Source organism: Pristiophorus japonicus, chromosome 31 (assembly GCF_044704955.1).
Source record: "Pristiophorus japonicus isolate sPriJap1 chromosome 31, sPriJap1.hap1, whole genome shotgun sequence".
NCBI lineage: Eukaryota > Metazoa > Chordata > Chondrichthyes > Pristiophoridae > Pristiophorus > Pristiophorus japonicus.
The window spans coordinates 7195261-7222904 of record NC_092007.1 but is presented as its reverse complement, the minus strand read 5'-3'; the positions used below and the strand labels follow the sequence as shown (position 1 = coordinate 7222904).

At 49.7% G+C, this 27644-nt stretch overlaps 1 protein-coding gene across 1 annotated transcript; it reads right to left on the bottom strand.

Moving 5' to 3' along the window:
- LOC139240383 (interferon-induced protein 44-like) lies at positions 1–27644 on the bottom strand. The gene is made up of 7 exons (XM_070868873.1): positions 27558–27644; positions 27424–27469; positions 27100–27301; positions 26415–26543; positions 3693–3855; positions 3504–3601; positions 1–2190 (listed from the first exon to the last, which is right to left on the bottom strand). The coding sequence occupies exons 1-7, from the start codon at positions 27565–27567 to the stop codon at positions 2026–2028; spliced, it is 813 nt and encodes a 270-aa protein (XP_070724974.1). The 5' UTR covers positions 27568–27644; the 3' UTR covers positions 1–2025.

The window sequence follows — 27644 nt, the reverse complement described above, 5'->3', positions numbered from 1 at the left end:
AGGGGGGTGGGGGGGGGAAGGGAAGGGAGCCGACGAACGCGAGGGGGGGGGGGGGGAAGGGCGGGAGCCGACCGAACGCGGGGGGGGGGGGGTGGGGGGGCGGAAGGGAATGGAGCCGTTCCAGACGGCTGGCGGGAAAGAGAGAAGGCTGCAGGAAGCCTCAGAAATTGAGAAGCCATTTCCCGACGGCAAAAGGGGGAGGTCGTCGGGAAACGGCTGCCTCAACTTTCTGAGGCTTCCTGCACCCTTCTCACTGCTACAAGAAGCCTCTGTGCTGATGGCAATGTACTTTTATTAAAAAATGTTAAAAAACTAAACAGCTACAAAGAACTACAAAGAACTACAAAAATGGCCGAGTGCCAATGTTTTTTTCACACTGAGCATGTGCGAACGCTCCAACGCGCACGTGCAGCGTTGTCGGCAGGAAAAAAACTAATTTAAATAGTACCCGCCCCCTCCCATTTACAAAATCGGCGCGAGTGTAGGCTCCGCCCCCGTGGGCGCCGCGCCAAGCAGACATGGAGCTGCAAAGCGCTCCAGAAGCGCTCGTTTTTTTTCCGGTGCCGTTTTAGGCACGAAAAACAGGCGCCCAGCTCGGAGGGGCGCCCGTTTTTTATCATGTGGAAACTTGGGCCCTATGTATCTCCACAAACATCCCACCCAGTTCCCACTGGTCTACAGACAAACCAAACCAAAACAACCGGTTAATGAGCAGAAAACACTTATAGACCGCTCAAAAATATTTACCAGACTCTGTCACCACAGAGCATGCAGAGGAGATTTGGTACCAGGGATGAGGGACTTTAGTTACGTGGTGAGACTGGAGAAGCTGGAGTTGTTCTCCTTAGAGCAGAGAAGGTTAAGGGGAGATTTAGTAGAGGTGGTCAAAATGATGTGATATTTAGATAGAGTAAATAAAGAGAAACTGTTACCACTGGCAGGAGAGCACAGATTGAAGGTAATTGCCAAAAACCAAGGGGTGAATGGAGAGGAGGAGAATGTATTTTTACACAGCAAGTTGGAACGCGCTGCCTGAAAGGGCGGTGGAAGCAGATTCAATCGTAACTTTCAAAAGGAAATTGGATAAATACTTGAAAAGGAAAAGGAGGAAAAAGAGCAGGAAGGAGTGGGACTAATTGGATCGTCCTTTCAAAGAGCCGGCATGGGCTTGATGGGCGGAATGACCTCCCTCTGTGCTGTAGGATTCTATGACTACATCTGCCATAAACGTGCATAGAATGGAAGTGTAAATACATCAGACCCTCACATACCAACCACTCCAAAACTGATTGTCTACTTTCAAACCCTAAATTAGAAGATAAAGGATTCTTATGTTGGGATCTTTAAAGTGGACTAAGCCAGCTACATGATACAGAAATAGGATTGATTACACTGTTACGGTTACAGACTTGGAGTACTGTGAACAATTCTGATCTCCATATTAGAAAAAGTAGCACTGGAGGTAGTGTAAATAAGATTCACAAGGATGATACCAGAACTGAGAGGTTATACCTATCAGGAAAGATGGAACAGGCTGGGGTTCTTTGCTCTAGAAAAGAGAAGGCTGAGGGGTGTCCTGATAGAGAGCTTCAAGATAATGAAGGGGTTTGATAGAGTAGATGTGAAGAAAATATTTCATTTGTGGGGAGACCGAATTAGAGGCTGTAAATATAAGATAGTCACTAATAAATCCAATGGGGAATTCAGGAGAAACTTCTTTACCCAGAGAGTGGTGAGAATGTGGAACTCGCTCCCACAGGGAGAGGTTGAGGTGAATAGTATCGATGCATTTAAGGGGAAGCTGGATAAACACATGAGGGAGAAAGGAATAGAAGTATATGGTGATAGGATGAGATGAAGAGGAGTGGGAGAAGGCTCGTGTGGTGCTTAAATGCTGGCATAAGCTAGTGGGCCGAATGACCTGTTTCATACAGTCATAGAAATACACAGCATGGAAGGAGGCCATTCCTTCCAGCCAACACAATGTTTCTGTGCTATAGTCATGAATGAGGTTAGGTTTGCCCATTACTGTGTCACTTTGATGTATTTGTCTATGTTTCTGACCATATTTTCCAGTGCATACAAAATGAGCACACATCTGGTCTGATCTATCGTGTCGCCTTTCCACTCATTCGCAACGGCAAACATGGTGCGCTCTTCCATCCCAGTTTCAGCTGACAGCTTTTGAAACTAAGGGAAAAAGTAATGATAAACTGGTCAAGGTGATTACATTTTTGAATCACAATTCTGAATCAACATTCAGTTTTAATATTTTTAATCTAATTGCTGATTGTGAGAACTTGCTGTGTACTAATTGGCCGCCCCGTTTCCTATATTACAACAGTGACTACACTTCATTTACTGTGAAGCGCTTTGGGACGTCCTGAGGTGGTGAAAGGCGTTGTATAAAGACCAGTCTATACAAATATGTGTCAGTCAGTTCGTGCACAGCAAGCTCCCACAAACAGCAAATACATAAATCACCCAATAATCTGCTTTTCGGTGTTCAGTGAGGGATTAATATTGGCCAAAACAATGCCATGGGATCTTCTACACCCACCGGAGAAGGAAGACAGGGCCTCAACTATACGTCTCATTCGAAAGGTGACATCCCGACAGTGCAGCACCCAACGTTTCCTATAAGCTGCTCAGCTCTCGGCCAGTCCCACGCAGCCCGGGACTTGCTTTTGCTATGTTAAAGTTCGCGCATGCGCAAAACTGTGAATGGGCTGTGCAGCCCCTTTAAAGGAGCCGCGCACCCAAAAACATTACCGGGAACGTTAGCAGCACTCCCTCAGTACGCCACTGGAGTGTCTGCCTGGATTTTAAGCTCAGGTCCCAGGAGTGGGCCTTCAGCTCACAACTCTCTGACTCAGGTGACCGTGCTGTCCACTGAGCCACGGGTCACACCCTTGAGAAGGCCATGCATGTTGTGTTGGCTGCCTGCGTTACCTCACTGTGATAGATCTCACAGATAAATTCAGCCTCCTGTAATTAATGCATTTCAGTGACCCTTCACTCTTACCCTGTCGCTCCCCAGAGATGCGCATCTCGTTAACTTTGGAGGATGGCGTGGGCAGAAGGCCCAGTCCAAAGTCTATACTTTGGTACTTACTGTATCAAAAACAAGCTGGTCCATTTTCAGTGAGTGAACCTTGTTTTTAATCCTACATGTACTGTCACTGAAAGCAGTCAACACCATCATCCATCAGACAAAAACTGTCACATTTAAAAACTAATTCTCCAGTGAGAATCAAAACATCCATTATTACTGGTATTCCTTCATTATCACTGGGACACAATCCTGGAACTCCCTACCTAACAGCTCTGTGGGAACATCTTCACCACACGGACTGCAGTGGTTCAAGGCGGCGGCTCACCACCACCTTCTCAAGGGGCGATTAGGGATGGGCAATAAATGCCAGCCTTGCCAGTGATGCCTGCATTCCAAACAAATTTTTAAAATAATTATATTAATCTACAAATTAACACATTCCTGTTACCTTCTTCTGTAGTTGCTTGTAATTATAAATGAGATGATAATATTTCTCTGGTACTCCTAAATGGTCAATGTTGGTCCCAATCACAATCCTGTAAACATCTGAAAAGAGACATTTCATAAAAATATCAATGTTAAACATAAAACTGAATGGCGACAAAGATTACGTAGGCAGAAAGAGAAAGAGATGTACTTTTCTGTGCCACAATGGTTTGTAGTTCCTGAAAGTGCTCAATCAAATGCATCGGAGTGTTGTCCAGGATGTTGATGTTAAAAATGAATGCGACTCCATGAATTTTGTTTTCTGGAATGACTGGATACTGACCATCGTCCAAATCAGGATTGAATTCCTTCAACTAAATTAGAGAAAAGTGAATGGGTTATACTAAAAGCTACCAGCGACACAATGTTTACATTTACTCAGCATTATGGTGAATGCTGACTGGAGGGGTTTCCAGTCCTATCAGACAAGATCCATCTATCTCATTCACCAATCCTACTGAGATCCAGAGGGGCCCCGACCTCGGTCTCGGGTTTTGGTGTCAGTAAGGGTCTCCCACTCTCCAGCTGTGTCTGTTCCTCTCCCCCTTTCTGTATTTTTCTCTGTTTCATTAACTTGCTCTGAGTATTTATCGCTTGGTTATGTTGTTCCTGTGTGTTATTCTTGGACTATTTTCGACGTCTCAGTTACTCTGTCCCTGTGTGTTATTGTTCGAATATTTTTAAGTGGCCCAAATGGCGCGGTGTCCAGATTTTCTTTGCTCCAGCACTTTAGCCAGAGCGTGAATGTGGAGAAAGGTGGGGTGCAGTGGTAGGGTGTGCCTGAATCTTGTCTGTGTGTGTGAACAAAAGAGAGTTTGGAAACTCAAAGACAGAATACTGAAATGATTAACACCCAGGTCAAGAAATGGCCCATACCTAGCTAAAGGACAAGTTTCTAGGAGACCCACTTACCTACCATGCACTGCCATAAGTGGGCTGGTATTATGATAACATGTAAAAATTCAGACACTTACAGATAAGAGGAGAGAACAATGACAAACCTGTAAGACTGTTGCCAAGCAGATTAGGATATTGCACAAACAGCTCAATGTAGTGTCAGTTTGGTGAGATAGTACTCGCAGCCCAAATTAGCCAAATAGTATCAGGGTAAAACCTGTTCCCTCCAAAAGTTAGAGCTTTCATGGACAATCAGAAAACCTTTTGTCTTAATGGTAGCCCACAAAGCTGCAAGTCTGATCAGCAGGAACTTTGTGGAGGAAACAGCTTGTATTAATTGCTGGCCCATTTAATGTAATACTGTAGAACAGTTGTATAAGAACAATATTGTTATTAGTCAATGTACGTTAAAACTGCTTGGCTATGACTCACGGAAACTATTGTTGCAGGACTAACAACCCTTAGTTGCGACCATAACAATGGGAAAAAAACGGCAACAGTTTCTCTGTTACTCTGTTCCTGTGTGTTACTCTTGGATTTCCCTCCCTATTTATCTGTTCCTCGATTAATGATTCTTCCTACCACTGACGTTAAGCTAATTGGTCTATAGTTCCCTGGACTTGTTCTATCTCTCTTTTTATATATAGGAATCACATTAGCTGTTCGCCAGTCCTCTGGCACTCGTCCCTTTTCCAATATATATATATATATATATATGTAATAGTGCCTCTGCTATCTCTCAATGTCATGTTCACCATGTTAATCTCCCTGGTAAATACTGAGGTAAAGTAATTACCTTATCCAGAACCCTCGGGACTTGGCCTGTTCAGGATAAAGGATTTTTCCGGACGAGGTGTGGTCATGTTAAATTGGATGGTACAGGTACTGAGCAAGGGGACATCTGGGTTGGCTGACTTGGGGCTGGGAGTGCGGCAGAGAGATCTTGGGGTGGGGGTGGGGGGGGGGGTGGCGGAGGGGCAAGAGGGAAGCGGTGGATCTCAGAGTCAGGCCAGCGATTGCGCGAGTCAGCAGCGAGGAAGGACTTCAATTTGTTCATGTCGGAGTTCTGCGCATGCGCCACCTGGTGGCCAGGAATGGTTCTGGACGAGGGATAGTTCCGGATAAGGAAGGTTCATCCTGTATTCACTATCACTGTCAATACCTGTAAATTTATCGTGTGTATCCAGCAGTGGCTCTATGGCTCTATTCCTATCCTGATTTTTCTTTGTTATGTATGAGCCTGTAGAATAATTTACTATTTCTTTTTATATTCCTTGATAATTTAATTTGGTAATTTCTTTTTGTCTTCTGAATTGTTTTTTTGACTTCTTTCCTAACCTTTTAATTCCCTATTGTCATCCTCTCCTTCGTAGTCTACTTAGTGTATGCTTTTTTTTTTAGTTTTAATGTTGCCCTTATTTCTTTATTCGTTCATGGTGTGTCATTACTGGGTAGTTGTTCTTGCTTTTTAGTGGGATATATTTCTCCTGGACGCTATTGATCATCGTTTTAAATTATTCCCACTGCTGCTCTATTTCTTTGTCAGTAAATCAGCTTTTTCCAATTTATTACTTTGGTCTTTGTCTTACTTATGTGGCCTTCTCAATCTTTATCTTCAACCTTATTGTGTTGTGATTGCTATTGCCTAGATGTTCTCCTATGCTTACTTCTTTTAAGCTGTTCTGGTTCATTTCCCATTACTAGGTTCAGCAGGACTCCCTCTCTTGTTGGGCTTTTTACATAGTGGGTAAGAAAGGAGTCCTGCACACATTGTAAAGACTCCATTCCCTCTACCCCTTTTGCTGCCTCCTGCCAGTTTATTTGCAGTAGTTAAAATCTCCCATGATTATTATTCTATGTCCTTTACTCATTTCACGTGTTACGCTTGGACATTTTTCTGTTTCTCAGTTACTCTGTCACTGTGTGTTACTCTTGGACTTTTCTGTATGTTTCACAATTTATATTGATAATTTAGACTTTGGAATCAAAAACACAATTTCTAAATTTGCGGATGACGCCAAACTCCGGCATAATCAACACTGAGGAGGACTGCAACAAATTACAGGAAGACATTAATAAACTTGCAGAATGCGCATAGAATTGGCAAATTAGTTTCAGCATAGATAAGGGTGAAGTATTACATTTTGGTGAGAAAAATAAGGAGGTCACATAGTACTTGGAAAATAAGAATCTAAATGGGGTAGAAGAGCAAAGGGATCTGGGCGTACAAATACACACATTACTAAAAGTAGCGATGCAGGTTAATAAGGCCATAAAAAAGCAAACCAAGCACTAAGGTTTATTTCTAGAAGGATAGAATTAAAAAGTAGAGAAGTTATGCTAAACTTGTATAGGACCTTGGTTAGACCACACTTGGAGTACTGCGTACAATTCTGGTGGCAATATTATAAAATGATATAGTTTGTAGCACTGATCTCAGTGCTAAACGCACTGCTGATTGGCTTAGCGCTGAACAGGGAGGGCAATATTGGGTGCAGCCTAGTGGCCAATGAAGTTTGGCCTAGGCTCTCTGCACTAATAAAGGGGAAGTGCTTTGTTGCAGAAACACCTCATAGTCATTGTGGAGAAAGCCACGGCCCAACAGCCAAGAGAAATGGGAAGGAGATTTTCTGATGTGGCACTGCAGGCCTGGTGTTGGAGGTTGAAAGATGTCCTGAGATCCTCCACCTGCAGCGGGGCAGGAGGCCTGTGGACACAAGAGGGCTGTAGGAGGAGACCGCTGAAGCCATCAGTGCGATGAGTGTTGTCTGCAGGTCCTGGATCCAGTGCCGCAAAAAGTTTAATTACCTCACACGACTGGTCAAGGTGATTGAATGCATCTTCAAATTCCATCTCCTACCATCTGCACCACTATCCTCACACACTGCTTAATGCACCACACCCCCATCACTCACCTCCCAACAATCTCTCGCTATCACCACTCATACCTCACAATCTTCACTTCACCCTCACAGTTACCACTGCTGCAAGACTCATGCTCACATCTCACACCTTGCACACACTGCCAGCTATTCAACTATGGCTGGCGCATCACCCAAACACAGTGCAGGCAAAGGTGGCACATAACCAGAGAGAGCAACAGCAGATGGATGGAGGGGGGGCCTGTCTGTAGAACCTGACTGAGCTGGAGAAAGCAGTGCTCGAGATCATTGGAGGGGCAGTGACCGAGTCCGTGACGAGTGGGGAAGTTGAAAGCATTGATGCTAAGGGTATGCTCATATTTAATCCTTCTTCTCACAGTCCACTTCCCCCTCATCACACAATTTCTTCTCACTAACAAGCTGCTGATGGTGTCTGCATAGATATCTTGCTTTTCCCCCCTCCCCTCACCGCAACTTTCCCCTTATGCCCTTTTCCTTTCAGATGCACAAGACGTCCCACCAGCATAACCAGTCCCCGAAATTATGGAGGAGGACAGTGAAGGAGAGGAAGACACACCTTCACTGCATTTGACACTCGCGGGCACCAGCTCAGAAACTGGCACTGTGCACATTTTAGAGGGCAGTATAAAGGCGGGATCTGCATGCGGTGAGTCACTGGGCACAAGTGGGCTGCAGCCAGGCCAGGGGGAAAAGGTTAGCTCGGGTGCCATCCCCCTGGAAGAAGAGTTCGGGCACGAGTTCTGCTGCACAGGACTCAGGTGATGCCCTCGACGGGGCAACCTTCAGAAGAAGGGTGATGGTCATGCACACACAAATGCTAGGTGTAATAGCAAGCCTGCCAGAGAGCCCCTTGTCAGTGTCAAGGAGCATGGAGGAGTCTGGCTCCAATATTGCACGGGGTTTTGCGTGGAGCTTGGAGCCCATGATTTCCAGGATGTAAATTAGAGACCATGTGGACCCAACCATGATGCTGGGTGCAATGGGCGATCTGTTTCCATTGCAGCACAGGTGGAAGCGACCCAACGTCTCAGTGCTGCCACGCAAGCTCAGACTGCTTTCCTGCAGTCTCAGCTTGCTGCCACGCAAGCTCAGACTGCTGCCATCTTGGCTGGGTTTACGAGTGTGAAAAAGGGCTTGCAGGGTGTCACAGCAGTCCAGCAATCTGCTCCAATAGATGGCTAATAATGCTGAGGCGCCGCCCCGGGGGAGTGGCAGTAGATCAGTGGAACAGGAACCTGCTGCCCTCTCTCAGGATGTTAGCATTCCTGCTCCTACCACTGCTACTCTGACAGTACCCTTGCAGCTACCTGTTCTCCAGCCAGCCCAGACTGCTGCCACCCATGCCAACATCGTGCAGTCTACAGCCCGGCCTTCTAGGGCCAGAGCTGCTCGAGGTCATAGATAGAGTGGAGAGGAGGGACCTATTTCCCTTAGCAGAGGGGTCAATAACCAAGGGGCATAGATTCAAAGTAATTGGTAGGAGGCTTAAAGGGGATTTGAAGGGACATATCTTCACCTCATCATCATAGGCAGTCCCTCAAAATTGAGGAAGACTTGCTTCCACTTGAAAAGTGATGTGCGGCCCTGGACTTTCACACTTCGGGAGCCTATTATCAGCAAGGGCAGACATCGACAACGAGGTTCAACATCATCTCCAGTGCGCCAGCGCAGCCTTTGGCCACCTGAGGAAGATCAAGCCCTCAAATCTGGCACCAAGCTTATGGTCTATAGGGCTGTAGTGATATCCACCCTCCTGTATGGCTCAGAGACGTGGACCATGTACAGTAGACAACTCAAAGTGCTGAAGAAATACCACCAGCGCTGCCTCCGCAAGATCCTGCAAATCCCCTGGGAGGACAGATGCACCAACGTCAGTGTCCTCGACTAGGCCAACATCCCCAGCATCGAAGCACTGACCACACTCAACCAGATTCTTCACCTAGAGGGTGGTGGGGGTCTGGAACCCTCTGCCAGAAAGGGTGGTAGAGGCAGAAACCATCATAGTATTTTTTTAAAAAAGCAAAATACTGTGTATGCTGGAATCTGCAATAAAAACAGAAAATGCTGGAAATCTCAGCAGGGCAAGGAGCATCTGTGGCGAGAAACAGAGTTAATGTTTCAGGTCTCTGACCCTTCATCAGAATAGTATTTAAAAAGTACTTGGATGTGCACTTGAGGTGCCGTAACCTACAGGGCTGCGGCCCAAGAACTAGAAAGTGGGATTAGGCTGGACAGCTCTTTGTCGGCCAGCACAGACACGATGGGCCGAATGGCCTCCTGTGCTGTATTTTTTTTGATTCTATGAATCATTCTGGAAGGCAAATTGCAGTCTCCCCCACTGACAGTCAGCAGCCTTCCACCAGCCATGCTGCAGTCACTGGCGGATCAGGTCGTAGGAGCACTAGAGCAGCAAAAGGCACACGATGGACAGACACTAAGGGAATGCTCAAGGGCGATTAGTTGATTGTGTTCTTTTGATTTGAATTTAATAAATTTATAAATTATGCTTGCAATGCATGGTGGCTCTCATTTCAGCTTTGTGCCCAGGAAGGCGCTAGGATGTTCTGTGACAGAGGGATGGTAAGATGGAGAAGTGGTGAGCAACGGAGATCTGGGCTTTCATTCACTGGAACCGAAACCTGATGAGGTGCTCACGGACAGCCTGTCTCGAATGGGGATGTGCTGCCTTCCTCTTCCTCCTGCTCCTCCTGAGGTGGTCCCGAAACCTGTGGTGGCAAGGACTGGGCCTTTATGATGGCCAAGGTGTGGAGCATTCAGCAGGCCACCAGCAGGTCCAGTGAGTACTGGAGGCTCCTCCCGAGCAGTCAAGGCAATGAAATCGTTGCTTCAGCATCCCGATGGTCTGCTCGATGAGGTTCTTCATGGACCTTTCACTACACTTCCAGGTTACTCTCTCCCTGAGTGCAGAGGCTAATTATGACAAGTAGTTCAAATTTCAAAAAATAGCGATATGGAAGATAGTTTAGTGGCATTATGGGTTCTGTGTTTCCCAATTGTTTACGCAGCATTTCTTTACACATAATTTTCCACTGATACAGATTTATATTTCAAATTCGAACTTGGAATTAAACAATTTTACTGAAATCCGTTATAACTCGCCTTTAATATGGAAGCTCACAAGATCATTTTAGTTCCAGTCATTTTATCCTATAATCTAGAGATGAAGGCCTAGAAATTGGACAACGTGCTGCTGACTGGCTGTGCTTAGCAGGAGCCAATGTTCTTGGTGTTCGAGCGAGACTAGCTTTACTTAAAACTAACCTGCTGCTCTTAAAGGCCATCTGCACCTCATAAAGGTGAGCTGCCTGCTGCAGATGAAAAATGATAAATGATAAATGTGCTTCAGCACAAATGGCTCAACTGGCCAGGGAAAGGGCACCCAGGGTCTCGGATGTAACCCTCGAGCTTTGTGCAGGGAGTAAACACTGCAAGAGGCCTTCTATCCACAGGGGCCAGGAGGCCCCCCAGAAAGGAGGATGTGGGACCAGATCACCAAGAAAACATTGCCAGCAATGTTGCCCCCACCACCTGGCTCCAAAGACCAAAGAAGCTTCATAACCTCAGACGAGTGGAGGAGACGGTGCTGGTCATTGTTGGCAGGGGCATAGCTGAGCCCTTGGCCAGTGGCGATGCTGAAAGAATACAAGATGCTGGTATCCTCAAACATTATCCTCCTTCTCACATCCCACTTCCGCCTCATCTCACAATATATTCTGATTTACAAGCTGCATTTGATGTAAGCATGCACCTCTTGTTTTAAACCCTTCCCCTCACCACAACCCTTCCCTTGTGCCTTTCTCATTTCAGACAGCCAAGAAATTTAGCCTGCCCAGCCAGTAGTTGACCAAGAAGAGGAAAAGGAGAGTGAAGAGGACAAAGAAACACCGTCACTCGATTTCACACTCCCAGCCACCAGGTCCTCAAGGTCATCTTGCAATGCTATTTGTAGTATCCCCCACTGAAAGTCAACAGCCTTCCACCAGCCATGCTGCAGCCATTGTGGTAGCACTGCGTTAGAGAAGCTACAAATCAAAGTTCACCAGTAGGTTTCCTGGATTCCATGTTGCAGAAACACCTGCAAATAAACCAAACATTTGAGGAACTAAGACTTATGACTCAAGGCACTGAGAATAAACTAAGAAAACTACAACATACCCAAGAATATTTTATCATTCAATATGAAAAAAATCTATGCATACAAGCTCAGATTGCCCAGCTTGCACAGCTCAGTCCACAAGACCAGAACCGTATCTTGCAAGAGCAAAGCTTACAACAAAAACTCACGTCAGTGAAGAATTGGTTACAACGAGAAGCCCAGACACTACAGCAATACAGACTGCACTCTTATCATACTTTGGAGGGATCAGCGTACGGTGGCCCGGCCTGGAAATCGGTGCGGTCCCGGCCTACGAGACCATCAGCAGGCCGGGCCCATTGGAGGGAGCAGCATGCAGCGGCATACCACTGCAGGGAGCAGCAGGTGCTGCTGCAGGAGGGTGACAGATACAAAGCCAGGTCGCTGATTGCAGCGAGAGGCGGCGGCAGATTGGAGGCAGGAGTTCGAGATGCGGGGTGAGGCTTACAAAAGGCCCAGCTTGTGCAGCTTCAGCAGGGAGAGAAAACAAAAAAGAAGTAGAAAGAAATCAAAAGGTGACGTCACAGCCAAGAGGGTAAGTGATTGGCTGGTGATTGGTAAGTAGTTTTTCTTTTTCTTTTTATATCAGTAAGTAACCTGTTAACATTGTTGTTGCCAAATTAAGTGTATCTCAGGGTTAAGTCATGGCAGGAGAGCTCGGACACGTGATATGCTCCTCCTGTACTGTGTGGGAACTCAGGGACACTTCCAGCGTCCCTGACGACTATGTCTGCGGGAAGTGTATCGGCCTCCAGCTCCTGACGGATTGCATTGCGGAATTGGAGCTGAAGGTGGATTGACTCTGGAGCATCCGCGATGCTGAGGAATGATGTGAATAGCACGTGTAGCGAGTTGGTCTTACCACAGGTAAAGGGTCCACCGCCAGATAGGGAATGGAAGACCAACAGGAAGAGCAGTGCAAGGAAGGTAGTGCAGGGGTCCCCTGCGGTCATCCCCCTGCAAAACAGATACACCGCTTTGGGTACTGTTGAGGGGGATGACTCATCGGGGAGGGCAGCAGCAGCCAAGTTCATGGCACCGTGGCTGGCTCTGCTGCACAGGAGAGCAGGAAAAAGAGTGGGAGAGCGATAGTGATAGGTGATTCAATTGTAAGGGGAATAGATAGGCGTTTCTGCGGCTGCAACCGAGACTCCAGGATGGTATGTTGCCTCCCTGGTCAAAGGGTCAAGGATGTCTCGGAGCGGGTGCAGGACATTCTGAAAAGGGAGGGAGAATTGCCAGTTGTCGTGGTGCACATTGGTACCAACGATATAGGTAAAAAACGGGATGAGGTCCTACGAGACGAATTTAAGGAGCTAGGAGCTAAATTAAAAAGTAGGACCTCAAAAGTAGTAATCTCGGGATTGCTACCAGTGCCACGTGCTAGTCAGAGTAGGAATCGCAGAATAGCTCAGATGAATACGTGGCTTGAGCAGTGGTGCAGCAGGGAGGGATTCATATTCCTGGGGCATTGGAATCGGTTCTGTGGGAGGTGGGATCAGTACAAACCGGACGGTCTGCACCTGGGCAGGACTGGAACCAATGTCCTAGGGGGCATGTTTGCTCGTGCTGTGGGGAAGGAGTTAAACTAATATGGCAAGGGGATGGGAACCTATGCAGGGAGGCAGAGGGAAACAAGAGGGAGACAGAGGCAAAAGATAGAAAGGAGAATAGTAAAAGTGGAGGACAGAGAATCCCAAGGCAAAAAACAAAAAGGGCCACATTACAGAAAAATTCTAAAGGGGCAAGATGTGTTAAAAAGACAAGCCTGAAGGCTCTGTGCCTCAAAGCGAGGAGTGTTCGGAATAAGGTGGACGAATTAACTGCGCAGATAGCAGTTAATGAATATGATGTAATTGGCATCACGGAGATATGGCTCCAGGGTGACCAAGGCTGGGAACTCAACATCCAGGGGTATTCAACATTTAGGAGGGATAGACAGAGAGGAAAAGGAGGCAGGGTGGCGTTGCTGGTTAAAGAGGAAATTAATGCAATAGTAAGGAAAGACATTGGCTTGGATGATGTGGAATCGGTATGGGTGGAGCTGCGGAATACCAAAGGGCAGAAAACGTTGGTGGGAGTTGTGTACAGGCCACCAAACAGTAGTAGTGAGGTTGGGGACAGCATCAAACAAGAAACAAGGGATGTGTTCAATAAAGGTACAGCAGTTATCATGGACGACTTTAATTTACATATAGATTGGGCTAATCAAACTGGCAACAATGCGGTGGAGGAGGATTTCCTGGAGTGTATTAGAGATGGTTTTCTTGACCAATATGTCGAGGAACCAAGTAAAGAGGTGGCCATCCTAGACTGGGTGATGTGTAACGAGAAGGGAATAATTAGCAAATCTTGTTTTGCGATGCCTCTTGGGGAAGAGTGACCATAATATGGTAGAATTCTTTATTAAGATGGAGAGTGACACAGTTAATTCAGAAACTAGGGTCCTAAACTTAAGGAAAGGCAACTTCAACGGCACGAGGCGCGAATTGGCTAGTATAGACTGGCAAATGTTACTTAAAGGGTTGACGGTGGATAGGCAATGGCAAACATTTCTAGATCACATGGATGAACTTCAACATTTGTACATCCCTGTCTGGAGTAAAAATAAAACAGGGAAGATGGCTCAACCGTGGCTAACAAGGGAAATTAAGGATAGTGTTAGATCCAAGGAAGAGACAGATAAATTGGCCAGAAAAAGCAGCAAACTTGAGGACTGGGAGAAATTTGGAATTCAGCAGAGGAGGACAAAGGGTTTAATTAGGAGGGGGAAAATAGAGTACGAGAGGAAGCTTGCCGGGAACATAAAAACTGACTGCAAAAGCTTCTATAGATATGTGAAGAGACAAAAGATTAGTGAAGACGAACGTAGGTCCCTTGCAGTCAGACTCAGGTGAATTTATAATGGGGAACAAAGAAATGGCAGACCAATTGAACAAATACTTTGGTTCTGTCTTCACGAAGGAAGACACAAATGACCTTCCGGATGTACGAGGGGACCAGGGGTCGAGTGAGAAGGGGAAACTGACGGATATGCTTATTAGGCGGAAAATTGTGTTGAGGAAATTGATGGGATTGAAGGCCAATAAATCCCCGGGGCCTGATTGTCTGCATCCCAGAGTACTAAAGGAAGTGGCCCGAGAAATAGTAGATGCATTGGTGATCATTTTCCAACAGTCTATCGACTCTGGATCAGTTCCTATGGACTGGAGGGTAGCAAATGTAACACCACTTTTTAAAAAAGAAGGGAGAGAGAAAATGGGTAATTATAGACCGGTTAATCTGACATCAGTAGTGGGGAAAATATTGGAGTCAATTATTAAGGATGAAATAGCAGCACATTTGGAGAGCAGTGACAGGATTGGTCCAAGTCAGCATGGATTTGTGAAAGGGAAATCATGCTTGACAAATCTTCTGGAATTTTTTGAGGATGTAACTAATAGAGTGGACAAGGGAGAACCAGTGCATGTGGTGTATTTGGACTTTCAAAAGGCTTTTGACAAGGTCCCACACAAGAGATTGGTGTGGAAAATCAAAGCACATGGTATTGGGGGTAATGTACTGGTGTGGATAGAGAATTGGTTGGCAGACAGGAAGCAGAGAGTCGGGATAAACGGGTCCTTTTCGGAATGGGAGGCAGTGACTAGTGGAGTGCCACAGGGCTCAGTGCTGGGACCCCAGTTCTTTACATTATACATTAATGATTTGGATGAAGGAATTGAGTGTAATATCTCGAAGTTTGCAGATGACACTAAACTGAGTGATGGTGTGAGCTGTGAGGAGGATGCTAAGAGGCTGCAGGGTGATTGGACAGGTTGGGTGAGTGGGCAAATGCATGGCAGATGCAGTATAATGTGGATAAATGTGAGGTTATCCACTTTGGTGGCAGAAACACGAGGACAGAGTATTATCTGAATGGTGGCAGATTAGGAAAAGGGGAGGTGCAATGAGACCTGGATGTCATGGTTCATCAGTCATTGAAAGTTGGCATGCAGGTGCAGCAGGCGGCGAAGAAGGCAAATGGCATGTTGGCCTTCATAGCTAGGGGATTTGAGTATAGGAGCAAGGAGGTCTTATTGCAATTGTACAGGGCCTTGGTGAGGCCTCACCTGGAATATTGTGTTCAGTTTTGGTCTCCTAATCTGAGGAAGGATGTTCTTGATTCCAGGGATGGCTGGACTGACATATGAGGAGAGACTGGATCAACTGGGCCTTTATATACTGGAGTTTTGAAGGATGAGAGGGGATCTCATAGAAACGTATAAGATTCTGACGGGACGGGACAGGTTAGATGCGGGAAGAATGTTCCCGATGTTGGGGAAGTCCAGAACCAGGGGACACAGTCTTAGAATAAGGGGTAGGCCATTTAGCACGGAGATGAGGAGAAACTTCTTCACTCAGAGAGTTGTTAACCTGTGGAATTCCCTACCGCAGAGAGTCGTTGATGCCAGTTCATTGGGTGTATTCAAGAGGGAGTTAGATATAGCCCTTACGGCTAAAGGGATCAAGGGGTATGGCGAGAAAGCGGGAAAGGGGTACTGAGGTAAATGATCAGCCATGATCATATTGAATGGTGGTGCAGGCTCGAAGGGCCGAATGGCTCTATCTTTCTGTGCAGTGCGGGCAGACACAGCAGGAGGGGTGAAGGAGCGGCAAGAGTCCGTAGAGGGAAGTGACCGGGGCCCAGGAGAGGCGTGAATCTGGGGCCCAGAAGAGGCGAGGGCCCAGGGGCAACACGGACCAGCCCACACTGCGATATGTGTGCGCGCTCGGTCTGTGCAACAGATCTGGTCTCCAGTTAGTCTTGGGTAATCCTTGCCACTGGACCAAGACCTAGCTCTGTCAAGCCCGTGTGGTGGCTGGTGTGCAATGGTCACCCCACGTTAAAAAATCCATGCCCAGGCATCTTCCACCCTTCACGATGTAGTTCGGGACCTGGAATATTAGGTCTTTCATTGAAACACCTGTGAACTCATCCCTTTTTGGCATAGAAGCTTCGAGGGACTGCCTATGATGATGATGAGCACTGCGTTAGAGCACTAGGATAGGCAAAGGCACTCACTAAGGGAATGCACAAGGGTGATTAGTTGATTTCTTGATATTATATTGGAAGTATATATTGAGAAATTGGATTGGAAAGTTTGCTTTGTGCTGGCATTTATTTTTGCATTGTGACCAAGAGGACACTGTGATGTCAGTAACAGAGGAAAGGTAAGGTATGGGACAAATGTTGAAAGGGGATTTGGGGATGTGGTCACTGGTACGGCAGGCAATGATTCCATCTTGGCCAGAAAGGGGCTGTCTGAAGGGGCTCCTTCCTTCCGCTTCCTCCTCTACGCTCTGCGAGCTGCTTGTCCCCATCATACTGCTGCATGCCGTTGTGCCGTGGAAAGAGTGTCAAAAGGAGCTGTGATGTCCAAAGTACCAGATTGTGCGCCATCTCTATGTCATGCTGCAGCCCAAGGGGGAGTGCAACTAGAGCCCCCAGGACTGGGAGCAAGTTGAGTTCCTTGAAGAGCCAAAGCTTTGCAAACGTCCAGCAGCACTCCCTTCATACTTTGACAACTTTTCAAATGTCTAACGCTAAGACACTACTCCAATAAAGTGGAAAACAACCAACACAAAAGCAAAAATCTGAACTGACCTGAAAGTTGCGTGTGTCCCTTTAAGAACCGTTAGTAGGGGATCCAGTATACTACTGCATGCACGTTGTGCCGTGGAGAGTGTCAAAAAGAGCTGTGACGTCCAAAATACCAGATTGTGCGTCAATTCAGTGTTGCACGTTGATTGATGTCACAATCTGGTTCATCTAAATATCTGGAGTAAGCGTTGATGTTTTGCACGCAGACACAATTTTCACACAGCAAGATCACACAAATGATGATCGACCAAATAATCTGAGTTGTTTTGCTGATGTTAGATTACGGTGGAATCTTTGCCCATGACCCTGCTTTTCTTCAAAGAGTTCTGTGGGATCTTTAATCCACTGGTCAGGCCAGAAAAAGTTGGATTCTTAAAGCAAGATCAATGTTCCCAGAATTAAATCAAAACTGGTGGGGGTTTTGGAGGAGGAAGCTAGCAATATTTGGTTGCATTTATTTCCCTGTATTAGTTTGTTTAGTAGCGGCCTCCATTATACGTATTTGCACTATTTTGTTTCCTGCGAATAGGAACATAGAAACAGGTGTGGGCTGTTTCCTTCTGGAAACATGCAGCACAGAAGGAGGTCCCTCCCTAACAGCACTGTGGGAGTACCATCACCACACGGACTGAAGCGATTCAAGAAGGCGGCTCACCACCACCTTCTCAAGGGGCAATTAGGGAAGGGCAATAAATGCCGGCCTTGCCAGCGACGCCCACATCCCGTGAACGAATAAAAAAAAAGACCATTCAACTTATCATGCCCGTGCCAGCTCCCTGAGAGCTTTCCAATTAGTCCCACTCCCCTACTCTCTCCCAACAGATGTACAAAGTTTCCTTTTTTAGGCAGCGACCTAATTCCCTTTTGATAGTTATTATTGAATCACCTTCCACCGCCCTTTCAGCAGCGCAGACCAGATCATAACAACTCGCTCCTAACGGGTAGCACTCTCAACTCTGAGTCAGAAGGTTGTGAGTTCATAGTCTCACTCCAGAGACATGAGCCCAAACATAAGCAATATCCAGGCTGAGACTCCAGTACAGTACTGAGGGAGCGCCAGACTGTCGGAGGGGAGTACAGAGGGAGCGCCGCAATGTTGGAGGGGCAGTACTGAGGGAGGGCTGCACTGTCAGAGGGGCAGTACTGAGGGAGGGCTGCACTGTCGGAGGGGCAGTACTGAGGGAGCATCGCACTGTTGGAGGGGCAGTACTGAGCGAGCGCCGCACTGTCGGAGGGGCAGTACTGAGGTAGCGCTGCAATGTCGGAGGGCCAGTACTGAGGGAGCGGCGCACTGTCTGAGGGCCAGTACCGAGGGAGTGCTGCAATGTCGGAGGGGCAGTACTGAGGGACCGCCGCAGTTTCGGAGGGCCAGTACTGAAGGAGGGCTGCACTGTCGTAGGGGCAGAACTGACGGAGCGTTGCACTGTTGGAGGGGCAGTACTGAGGGAGCGCTGCACTGTTGGAGGGGCAGCACAGAGGGAGAGGTGCACTATTGGAGGGGCAGTACTGAGGGAGCACCGCACTTTTGGAGGGGCAGTACTGTGGAAGAGCTGCCGTATCAGAGGGGCAGTACTGAGGGAACGGCGCATTGTCGGAGGGGCGGTATTGAAAGATTGCCGTTCTGTTGGAGGAGCAGTACTGAGGAAGCGCCGCACTGTCCGAGGGGCAGTACTGAGAGAGCGCTGCTATGTTGGAGAGGCTGTATTGAGGGAATGCTGCACCTTTGGAGGGGCAGTACTTGGGGAGCGCCGCACTGTTGGAGGAGCAGCACTGAGTGAGCGCCACAGTTTCGGAGGGGCAGTACTGAATGAGGACTGCACTGTCGGAGGGGCAATACTGAGGGAGCGCTGCACAATTGAAGGGGCAGTACTGAGGGAGCGCCGCAGTTTCGGAGGGGCAGTACTGAATGAGAGCTGCACTGTCGGAGGGACAATACTGAGGGAGTGCCGCACTGTCGGAGGGGCAGAACTGCGGGAGCGCTGCACTATTGGAGGGACAGTACTGAGGGAGCACTGCACTGTCGCAGGGGCAGTACTGAAGAAGCGCTGCAATGTCTGAGGGGCAGTACTGAGGTAACCCTGCAATGTCGGAGGGGCAATACTGAGGGGAGGCTGCACAGTCAGAGGACAGTACCGAGAGAGCCGCACTGTCGGAGGGTCAAAACTGAGGACACACTGCACTGTCAAAGGGGTGGTTCTGTGGGAGCTCCGCAATGTCCGAGGGGCAGTACTGAGGGAGGGCTGCACTGTCGGAGTGGCAGTATTGAAGGAGTGACGCAGTATCAGAGGGCAATACTGGGGGAGCGCCGCACTGTCGGAGGGGCGGTACTGAAGGATCACCTCACTGTTAGAGTGGCAGTACTGAGGGAGCACTGCACTGTCAGAGGGTCAGTCCTGAGGGAGAGGCGCACTGTTGGAGGGGCAGTACTGAGAGAGAGGCGGAATGTTGGAGGGGCTGTACTTGGGGAGTGCCGCACTGTGGGAGAGGCGGTATTGAGGGAGTGCTGCCCTGTCGGAGGGGCAGTACTGAGGGAGAGGCACACTGTCAGAGGGGCAGTACTGAGGGAGCACTGCACTGTTTGAGGGGCTGCACTAAGGGAGTGCTGCACTGTCGGAGAGGCGTTACTGAGGTAGTGCCGCACTGTCGGAGCGTCAATACTGACGAAATGCCGCACTGTCGGAGGGGCAGTATTGAGGAAGCGCCGCACTGTAGGAGGGGCAGTACAGAGGGAGTGCCATACTGTCAGAAGGGCAGTACTGAGGGAGCGCCGTACTGTCGGAGGGGCAGTACTGAGGGAGCGCTGCACTGTCGGAGGGGCAGTACTGAGGGAGAGGCACACTGTCAGAGGGGCAGTACTGAGGGAGCATTGCACTGTTTGAGGGGCTGCACTAAGGGAGTGCTGCACTGTCGGAGAGGCGTTACTGAGGTAGTGCCGCACTGTCGGAGGGTCAATACTGACGAAATGCCGCACTGTCGGAGGGGCAGTATTGAGGGAGCGCCGCACTGTAGGAGGGGCAGTACAGAGGGAGTGCCATACTGTCAGAAGGGCAGTACTGAGGGAGCGCCGTACTGTCGGAGGGGCAGTACTGAGGGAGCGCTGCACTGTCGGAGGGGCAGTACTGAGGGAGCGCTGCACTGTTGGAGAGGAAACATTGAGCGAGTGCTGCACTGTCGGAGGGTCAGTACTAAGGGGGCGTGCAATGTCGGAGGGGTGTTACTGAGAGAGTGCAGCACTGTCAGAGGGGCAGTAGTGAGGGAGTGCCGCACTGTCGGAGGGGCAGTACTGAGGGAGCACCGCACTGTCGGTGTGGCTGTATTGAGGGAGCGCCGCACTGTCGGAGGGGCAGTACAGAGGGAGTGCCATACTGTCAGAAGGGCAGTACTGAGGGAGCGCCGTACTGTCGGAGGGGCAGTACTGAGGGAGCGCCGTACTGTCGGAGGGGCAGGTACTGAGGGAGCGCCGCACTGTCGATGTGGCTGTATTGAGGGAGCGGCGCACTGTCAGAGGGGCAGTACAGAGGGAGCGCCGCACTGTCGGAGGGGCAGTACTGAGGGAGCGCTGCACTGTCGGAGGGGAAACATTGAGCGAGTGCTGCACTGTCGGAGGGTCAGTACTAAGGGGGCGTGCAATGTCGGAGGGGTGTTACTGAGAGAGTGCAGCACTGTCAGAGGGGCAGTAGTGAGGGAGTGCCGCACTGTCGGAGGGGCAGTACTGAGGGAGTGCCGCACTGTCGGAGGGGCAGTACTGAAGGAGCGCCGCACTGTCGGAGGGGCAATACTGTAGGAGTGCCACACTTTCGAAGGAGCAGTATTGAGGGAGTGCCGCACTGTCGAGGCAGTACTGAGGGAGTGCTGCAATGTTGGAGGGCAGTACTGAAGGAGGGCTGCAGTGTCGGAGGAGCAGTACTGAGGGAGTGCCGCACTGTCGGGGCAGTACCCAGTGAGTGTTGCAATGTCGGAGGGGCAGTACTGAGGGAGGGCTGCACTGTTGGAGGGGCAATACCGAGGGAGGGCTGCACTGCCGGAGGGGCAGTACTGAGGGAGCGCCACACTGTCGGAGCGGCAGTACTGAGGGAGCGCAGCACTAACGGAGGGGGAGTACTGATGGGGCGCCGAAATGTTGGAGGGGCAGTAGTGAGGGAGTGCCGCACTGTTGGGAGTGCTGCACTATCGGAGGGGCAGGACCGAAGGAGGGCTGCACTGTTGGAGGGGCAGTACTGAGGGAGCGCAGTACTGAAGGAGCGTCGCACTGTTGGAGGGGCAGTACTGAGGGAGTGCCGCACTGTCGGAGGGGTAGTACTGAGTGAGCACCGCAATGTCGGGAGGGCAGTACTGAGGGAGTGTCGCACTGTCGAGGCAGTACAGAGGTATTGCCGCAATGTCGGAGGGGCAGTCCTGAGGGAGCACTGCTCTATCGGAGGGCCAGTACTGAGGGATTGCTGTAATATCGGAGGGGCAGTAACTGAGGGAGCACCGCAGTGTCGGAGGGGCAGTACTGAGGGAGGGCTGCAGTCGGAGGGGCAGTATTTAGAGAGAGCTGCACTGTTGGAGGGGCAATACAGAGGGAGTGTCGCACTGTCAGAGGCGCAGTGGTGAGTGGGCGCCACACTGTCGGAGGGGCAGTACTGAGGCAGCACTGCAATGTCGGAGGGGTAGTACTGAGGGAGAGGCGCACTGTCGGAAGGGCTGTGCTGAGGGAGCGCTGCACTGTCGGAGGAGCAGTATAGAAGGGACGCCGCACTGTCGGAGCGGCAGTACTGAGGGAGCACTGCACTGTCGGAGGGTCAGTACTGAGGGAGTGCGGCACTGTTTGAGGGGCTGCATTGAGGGAATGCCGCACTGTCGGAGGGTCAATACTGACGAAATGCCACACTGTCAGAGGGGCAGTACTGAGGGAGCGCTGCACTGTCGGAGGGGCAGTGCTGAGGGAGCGCCGCAATGTCGGAGGGGCAGTATTGAGGGAGCCCCGCAATATCGGAGTGGCAGTATTGGGGGAGCGCCGCACTGTCGGAGGGGCAGTCCTGAAGGAGGTCTGCACTGTCGGAGCGGCAGTACTGAGGGAGCGCTGCAGTGTCGGAGGGGCAGTACTGAGAGAACGCCGCATCGTCAGAGGCTCAGTACTGAGGAAGCACTGCTGTATCAGAGGGCCAGTACTGAGCGTGGGTTGCACTGTCGGAGGGGCAGTACTGAGGAAGCACCGCACTGTTGGAGGGGCAGTACTGAAGGAGCACTGCACTATCGAAGGGCCAGAACTGAGGGAGCGCTGCACTGTCGGAGGGGCTGTACTGCAGGAGTGCCGCACTTTCGAAGCAGCAGTACTGAGGGAGTGTCGCACTGTCGGAGCAGTATTGAGGAGTGCTGCACTGTCAGAGGGGCAGGACTGTGCGAGCGCCGCACTGTAGGAGGTGGAGTATTGAGGGAGCACCACACTGTCGGAGCGGCTGTAGTGAGAGAGCACCGTACTGTTGGAGGGGCAGTACTGAGGGAGCGCTGCACTGTCGGAGCGGCAGTATTGAGAGAGTGACACAGTATCAGAGGGTAGTACTGGGTGAACGCCGCACTGTCAGGAGTGCCGCACTTTCGGAAGGACAGTACTGAGGGAGCACTGCAGCGTCGGAGGGGCGATACTGAGAAAGTGCCGCACTGTCGGAGGCTCAGTACTGAGGAAGCGCTGCTGTATCAGAGGGCCAGTACTGAGCAAGCGTTGCACTGTCGGAGGGGGCAGTACTGAGGAAACACCACACTGTCGGAGGGGCAGTACTGAGGAGGCACTGAACTGTCGGAGGAGCAGTACTGAGAGAGCGCCGCATTGTCAGAGGGGCAGTACTGAGAGAGCACCGCACCGTCGGAGGCTCAGTACTGAGGAAGCACTGCTGTATCGGAGGGCCAGTACTGAGCGAACGTTGCACTGTCGGAGGGGCAGTACTAAGGAAGCACCGCATTGTCTGAGGGGCAGTACTGAGGGAGCGCTGCACTGTCGGAGGGTCAGTACTGAGGGAGCGCTGCACTGTTTGAGGGGCTACACTGAGGGAGTGCCGCACTGTCGGAGGGGCGTTACTGAGAGAATGCTTTCCCTAGTTAGCCACGGTTGAGCCACCTTCCCCGTTCTATTCTTACTCCAGACAGGGATGTACAATTGCTGAAGTTCATCCATGTGATCTTTAAATGTTTGCCATTGCTTATCCATCATCAACTCTTTAAGTATCCTTTGCCAGTGTATTCTAGCCAAATCACGCCTCACAACGTCGAAGTTACCTTTCCTTAAGTTCAGGACCCTAGTTTCCGAATTAACTTTGTCACTCTCCATCTTAATAAAGAATTCTACCACATTATGGTCACTCTTCCCCAAAGGGCCTCGCACAACACGATTGTTAATTAGCCCCTTCTCATTACACATCACCCAGTCTAGGATGGTCAGCTCTCTAGTTGGTTCCTCGACATATTGGTCTAGAAAACCATCCCTAATAGACTCCAGGAACTCCTCCTCCACCACATTGCTACCAGTTTGGTTAGCCTAATCTATATGTAGAATAAGTCGCCCATGATAACTGCTGTACCTTTATTGCACACATCCCTTATTTCTTGTTTGATGCTGTCCCCAACCTCACTACTACTGTTTGGTGGTCTGTACACAACTCCCACTAACGTTTTCTGCCCTTTGGAATTCCGCAGCTCCACCCATACCGATTCCACATCATCCAGGCTAATGAACCTCCTTACTATTGCATTAATTTCCTCTGTAACCAGCAATGCCACCCCGCCTCCTTTTCCTCTCTGTCTATCCTTCCGAAATGTTGAATACCCCTGGATGTTGAGTTCCCAGCCTTGGTCACCCTGGAGCCATGTCTCCGTGATGCCAATTACACCATATCCGTTAACTGCTGTCTGCGCAGTTATTTCGTCCACCTTATTCCGAATGCTCCTCGCATTGAGGCACAGAACCTTCAGACTTGTCTTTTTAACACACTTTGCCCCTTTAGAATTTTTCTGTAATGTGGCCCTTTTTGTTTTTTGCCTTGGGTTTCTCTGCCCTCCACTTTTACTATTCTCCTTTCTATCTTTTGCTTCTGCCTGCATTTTATTTCCCTCTGTCTCCCTGCATAGGTTCCCATTCTCCTGCCATGTTAGTTTAACTCCTCCCCAACAGCACGAGCAAACACTCCCCCTAGGACATTGGTTCCGGTCCTGCCCAGCTGCAGACCGTCCGATTTGTACTGGTCCCACCTCCCGCAGAACCGGTTCCAATGTCCCAGGAATTTGAATCCTTCCCTCTTGCACCAGTCCTCAAGCCACGTTTTCATCTGAGCTATCCTGCGATTCCTACTCTGACTAGCATGTGGCACTGGTAGCAATCCTGAGATTACTACTTTTGAGGTCCTACTTTTTAATTTAGCTCCTAGCTCCCTAAATTCGTCTCGGAGGACCTCATCCTGTTTCTTACATATATCGTCGGTACCTATATGCACCACGACAACTGGCTGTTCACCCTCTCTTTTCAGAATACCCTGCAGCCACTCCGAGACATCCTTGACCCTTGCACCAGGGAGGCAACATACCATCCTGCAGTCTCGGTTGCGGCCGCAGAAACGCCCATCTATTCCCCTTACAATAGAATTCCCTATCACTATAGCTCTCCCACTTTTTTTCCTGCCCACCTTGCAGCAGATCCACCCACGGTGCCATGAACTTGGCTGCTGCTGCTCCCTGAAGGAGGACTGCACTGTCTGTGGGGCAAAACGGAAGGAACGCCGTACTGTCGGCATGGCAATAGTGAGGGAGCGCCACAATATCTGAAGGGCAGTACTGAAGGAGCGCCGTGCTTTCGGAGGGGCAGTACTGAGGGAGAGGCGCAATGACCAAGGGGTGATACTGAGGGAGCTCTGCTATGTCGGAGTGGCGGTACTGAGAAAGTCCCGCACTGTCGGAGTGGCAGGAGTGAGGGAGCACCGCACTGTCGGAGGGGGAGTATTGAGGGAGCGCCACACTGCCAGAGGGGCAGGACTGAGGGAGCGCCGCACTGTGGGAGAGGCAGTACTGAGGGAGTGCTGCACTGTCGGAGGGGCAGTACTGAGGGAGAGGCGCACTGTCGAAGGGGCAGTACAGAAGGGATGTCGCCCTGTCGGAGGGCAGTACTGAGGGAGAGGTGCACTGTCGGAGGGGCAGTACTGAGGGAGCACTGCATTGTCAGAGGAGCATTACTGAGGGAGTGTTGCAATGTCGGAGGGGCGGTACTGAGTGAGCACTACACTGCTAGAGGGCAGTACTGAGGGAGCGCCGCAGTGTCAGAGGGGCAATACTGAGGGAGCACCGCAATGTCGGAGAGTACTGTGGGAGCGCCACACTTTCAAAGGAGCAGTCTTGAGGGAGTGCCGTACTGTCGAGGCAGTAGTGAGGGAGTGCTGCACTGTCAGAGGGGCAGTACTGCAGGAGCACTGCACTTTCAAAGGAGCAATACTGAGGGAGTGCCGCACTGTTGATGGGGCAGGAGAGTGGGAGCGCAGCACTTTTGAAGAAGCAGTACTGAGGGAGTGCCGCACTGTCGGGGCAGTATTGAGGAGTGCCGCATTGTCGGCGTGGCAGTAGTGAGGGAGCACCGCACTGTCGGAGGAGCAGTACTAAGGGAGCACTGCACAATTGGAGGGTCAGTACTGAGAGAGAGGCGCACTGTCGGAGGGGCGGTACTGAGTGAGCACTACACTGTTGGAGGGCAGTATTGAGGGAGTGCCGCAGTGTCGGACGGGCAGTACTGAGAGAGCACTGCATTGTCAGAGGGTCAGTACTGACGGAGCCCCACACTGTCAGAGGGACAGTACTGAGGGAGCGTTGCACTGTCAGAAGGGCAGTATTGAGGGAGCGTGCACTTTTGGAGGGGCAGTACTGAGAGAGCGGCACACTATCGGAGGGGCAGTACTGAGAGAGCGCCGCATTGTCAGAGGGTCAGTACTGACGGAGCCCCACACTGTCAGAGGGGCAGTACTGAGGGAGCGCTGCACTGTCGGAGGGGCAGTACTGAGGGAGCGCCGCACTGTCGGAGGGGCAGTACTGAGGGAGTGCCGCACTGTCGGAGGGGCGGTACTGAGGGAGCGCTGCACTGTCGGAGGGACGGTACTGAGGGAGCGCCGCACTGTCGGAGGGGTGGTACTGAACCACAGCTGAAGTATAGGAAGATTTTTCCAGTAAATCTTGCTCCATTTTTACTCCAAAGGGTTTTTTCAGTTTATTGAGACTCTCTAAAATGGTACATTTTAAAATTGTAAAATAGTTGAGGAAACTCACGTTGGTTTGTGCTGGCACCCTTCCTTCCAAGATCATCGTTAACAATTTCTTTTTCTGAGCTGCATCCTTCGGCGTATTCCAACCAGACGAATCCCAAAACCTTAATGAGTTTGAACTGTAGAATTCGAGCTGTTAATTAAAAACACTGTATATACCCAAGTTAAAGTGACCATGAATCTGTCAGATTGTCCCAAAAACCCAACTGACTCACTATTTAGAGAACATAAGAACAGGAGCAGAAGTCGGCCATTCAGCCCCTCGAGCCTGCTCCACCATTCAGTAAGATCATGATCATGGACTCACTCCACTTCCCCGCCCGCTCCCCATAACTCCATATCCTCATAAGTCAACCTCCTCATCTTGGGAATCAACCTAATGAACCTTCTCTGAACAACCTCCAATGCAACTATATCCCTCCTTAAATACGGAGAAGGAAACCTGCTGTCTTTACCCGGTCTGAGCCTATAACTGACTCCAGTCCCACACTGGTTTGGTTGATTCTTAACTGCCCTCAGAAGTGGCCTAGCAAGCCACTCCGTTGTATCAAATCTGCGACCAGTGTTTCAAGAAGATGGTCCACCATCACTTTCTCAGGGCAACTAGGGATGGGCAATAAATACCAGCCTTGCCAGTGACGCCCACATCCCAAGAATGAATTTTAAGAAAAAAGACAGGTAGAAGGTACCTTGAGTGTGAGTGAATCGGGATTAATCCCAGTTGTGACACAATTTATTGTTCTTCTTTCTTGATCCAGAGCTGAGAGGATTGTATTAATGGTGGCTGATTTACCAGCCTCACACATGCCGAAGAGCAAGATGTTTATATGGTCCATGTGGCCTCTGGGAGGGTTGTAGTCTAAGAGGTAGTTCCTCAGAGATCTCAGGGCACTGCCAAAGAACAGGAAGGGAGGAAAGAGTTAGATCTCAAGGTGAAATTTGTTTTTAGAAAACAATCCTTTACATACCGGTGTGTCTGTCCGGAAACAGACTTCCTGATCAAGACAGCTTACCGTCCGTCGACATTTGGAGAGTGAATGGCGTTCTGCTTCGAATAACCTGAAATGAAAGTTGAAAGCATTCAATGATATATTTTTTTTAAATACAAGACTGGGATCAGAGTAGCAGTGTAAAGTTGCAAGCTTACCGTCTCCCATGACCGGATTCACAGTGCAGTTGTAAACCTTGCGAGAAATAAACAAACTGTCGGGTTTGGAAATCCCCCAAGATTATC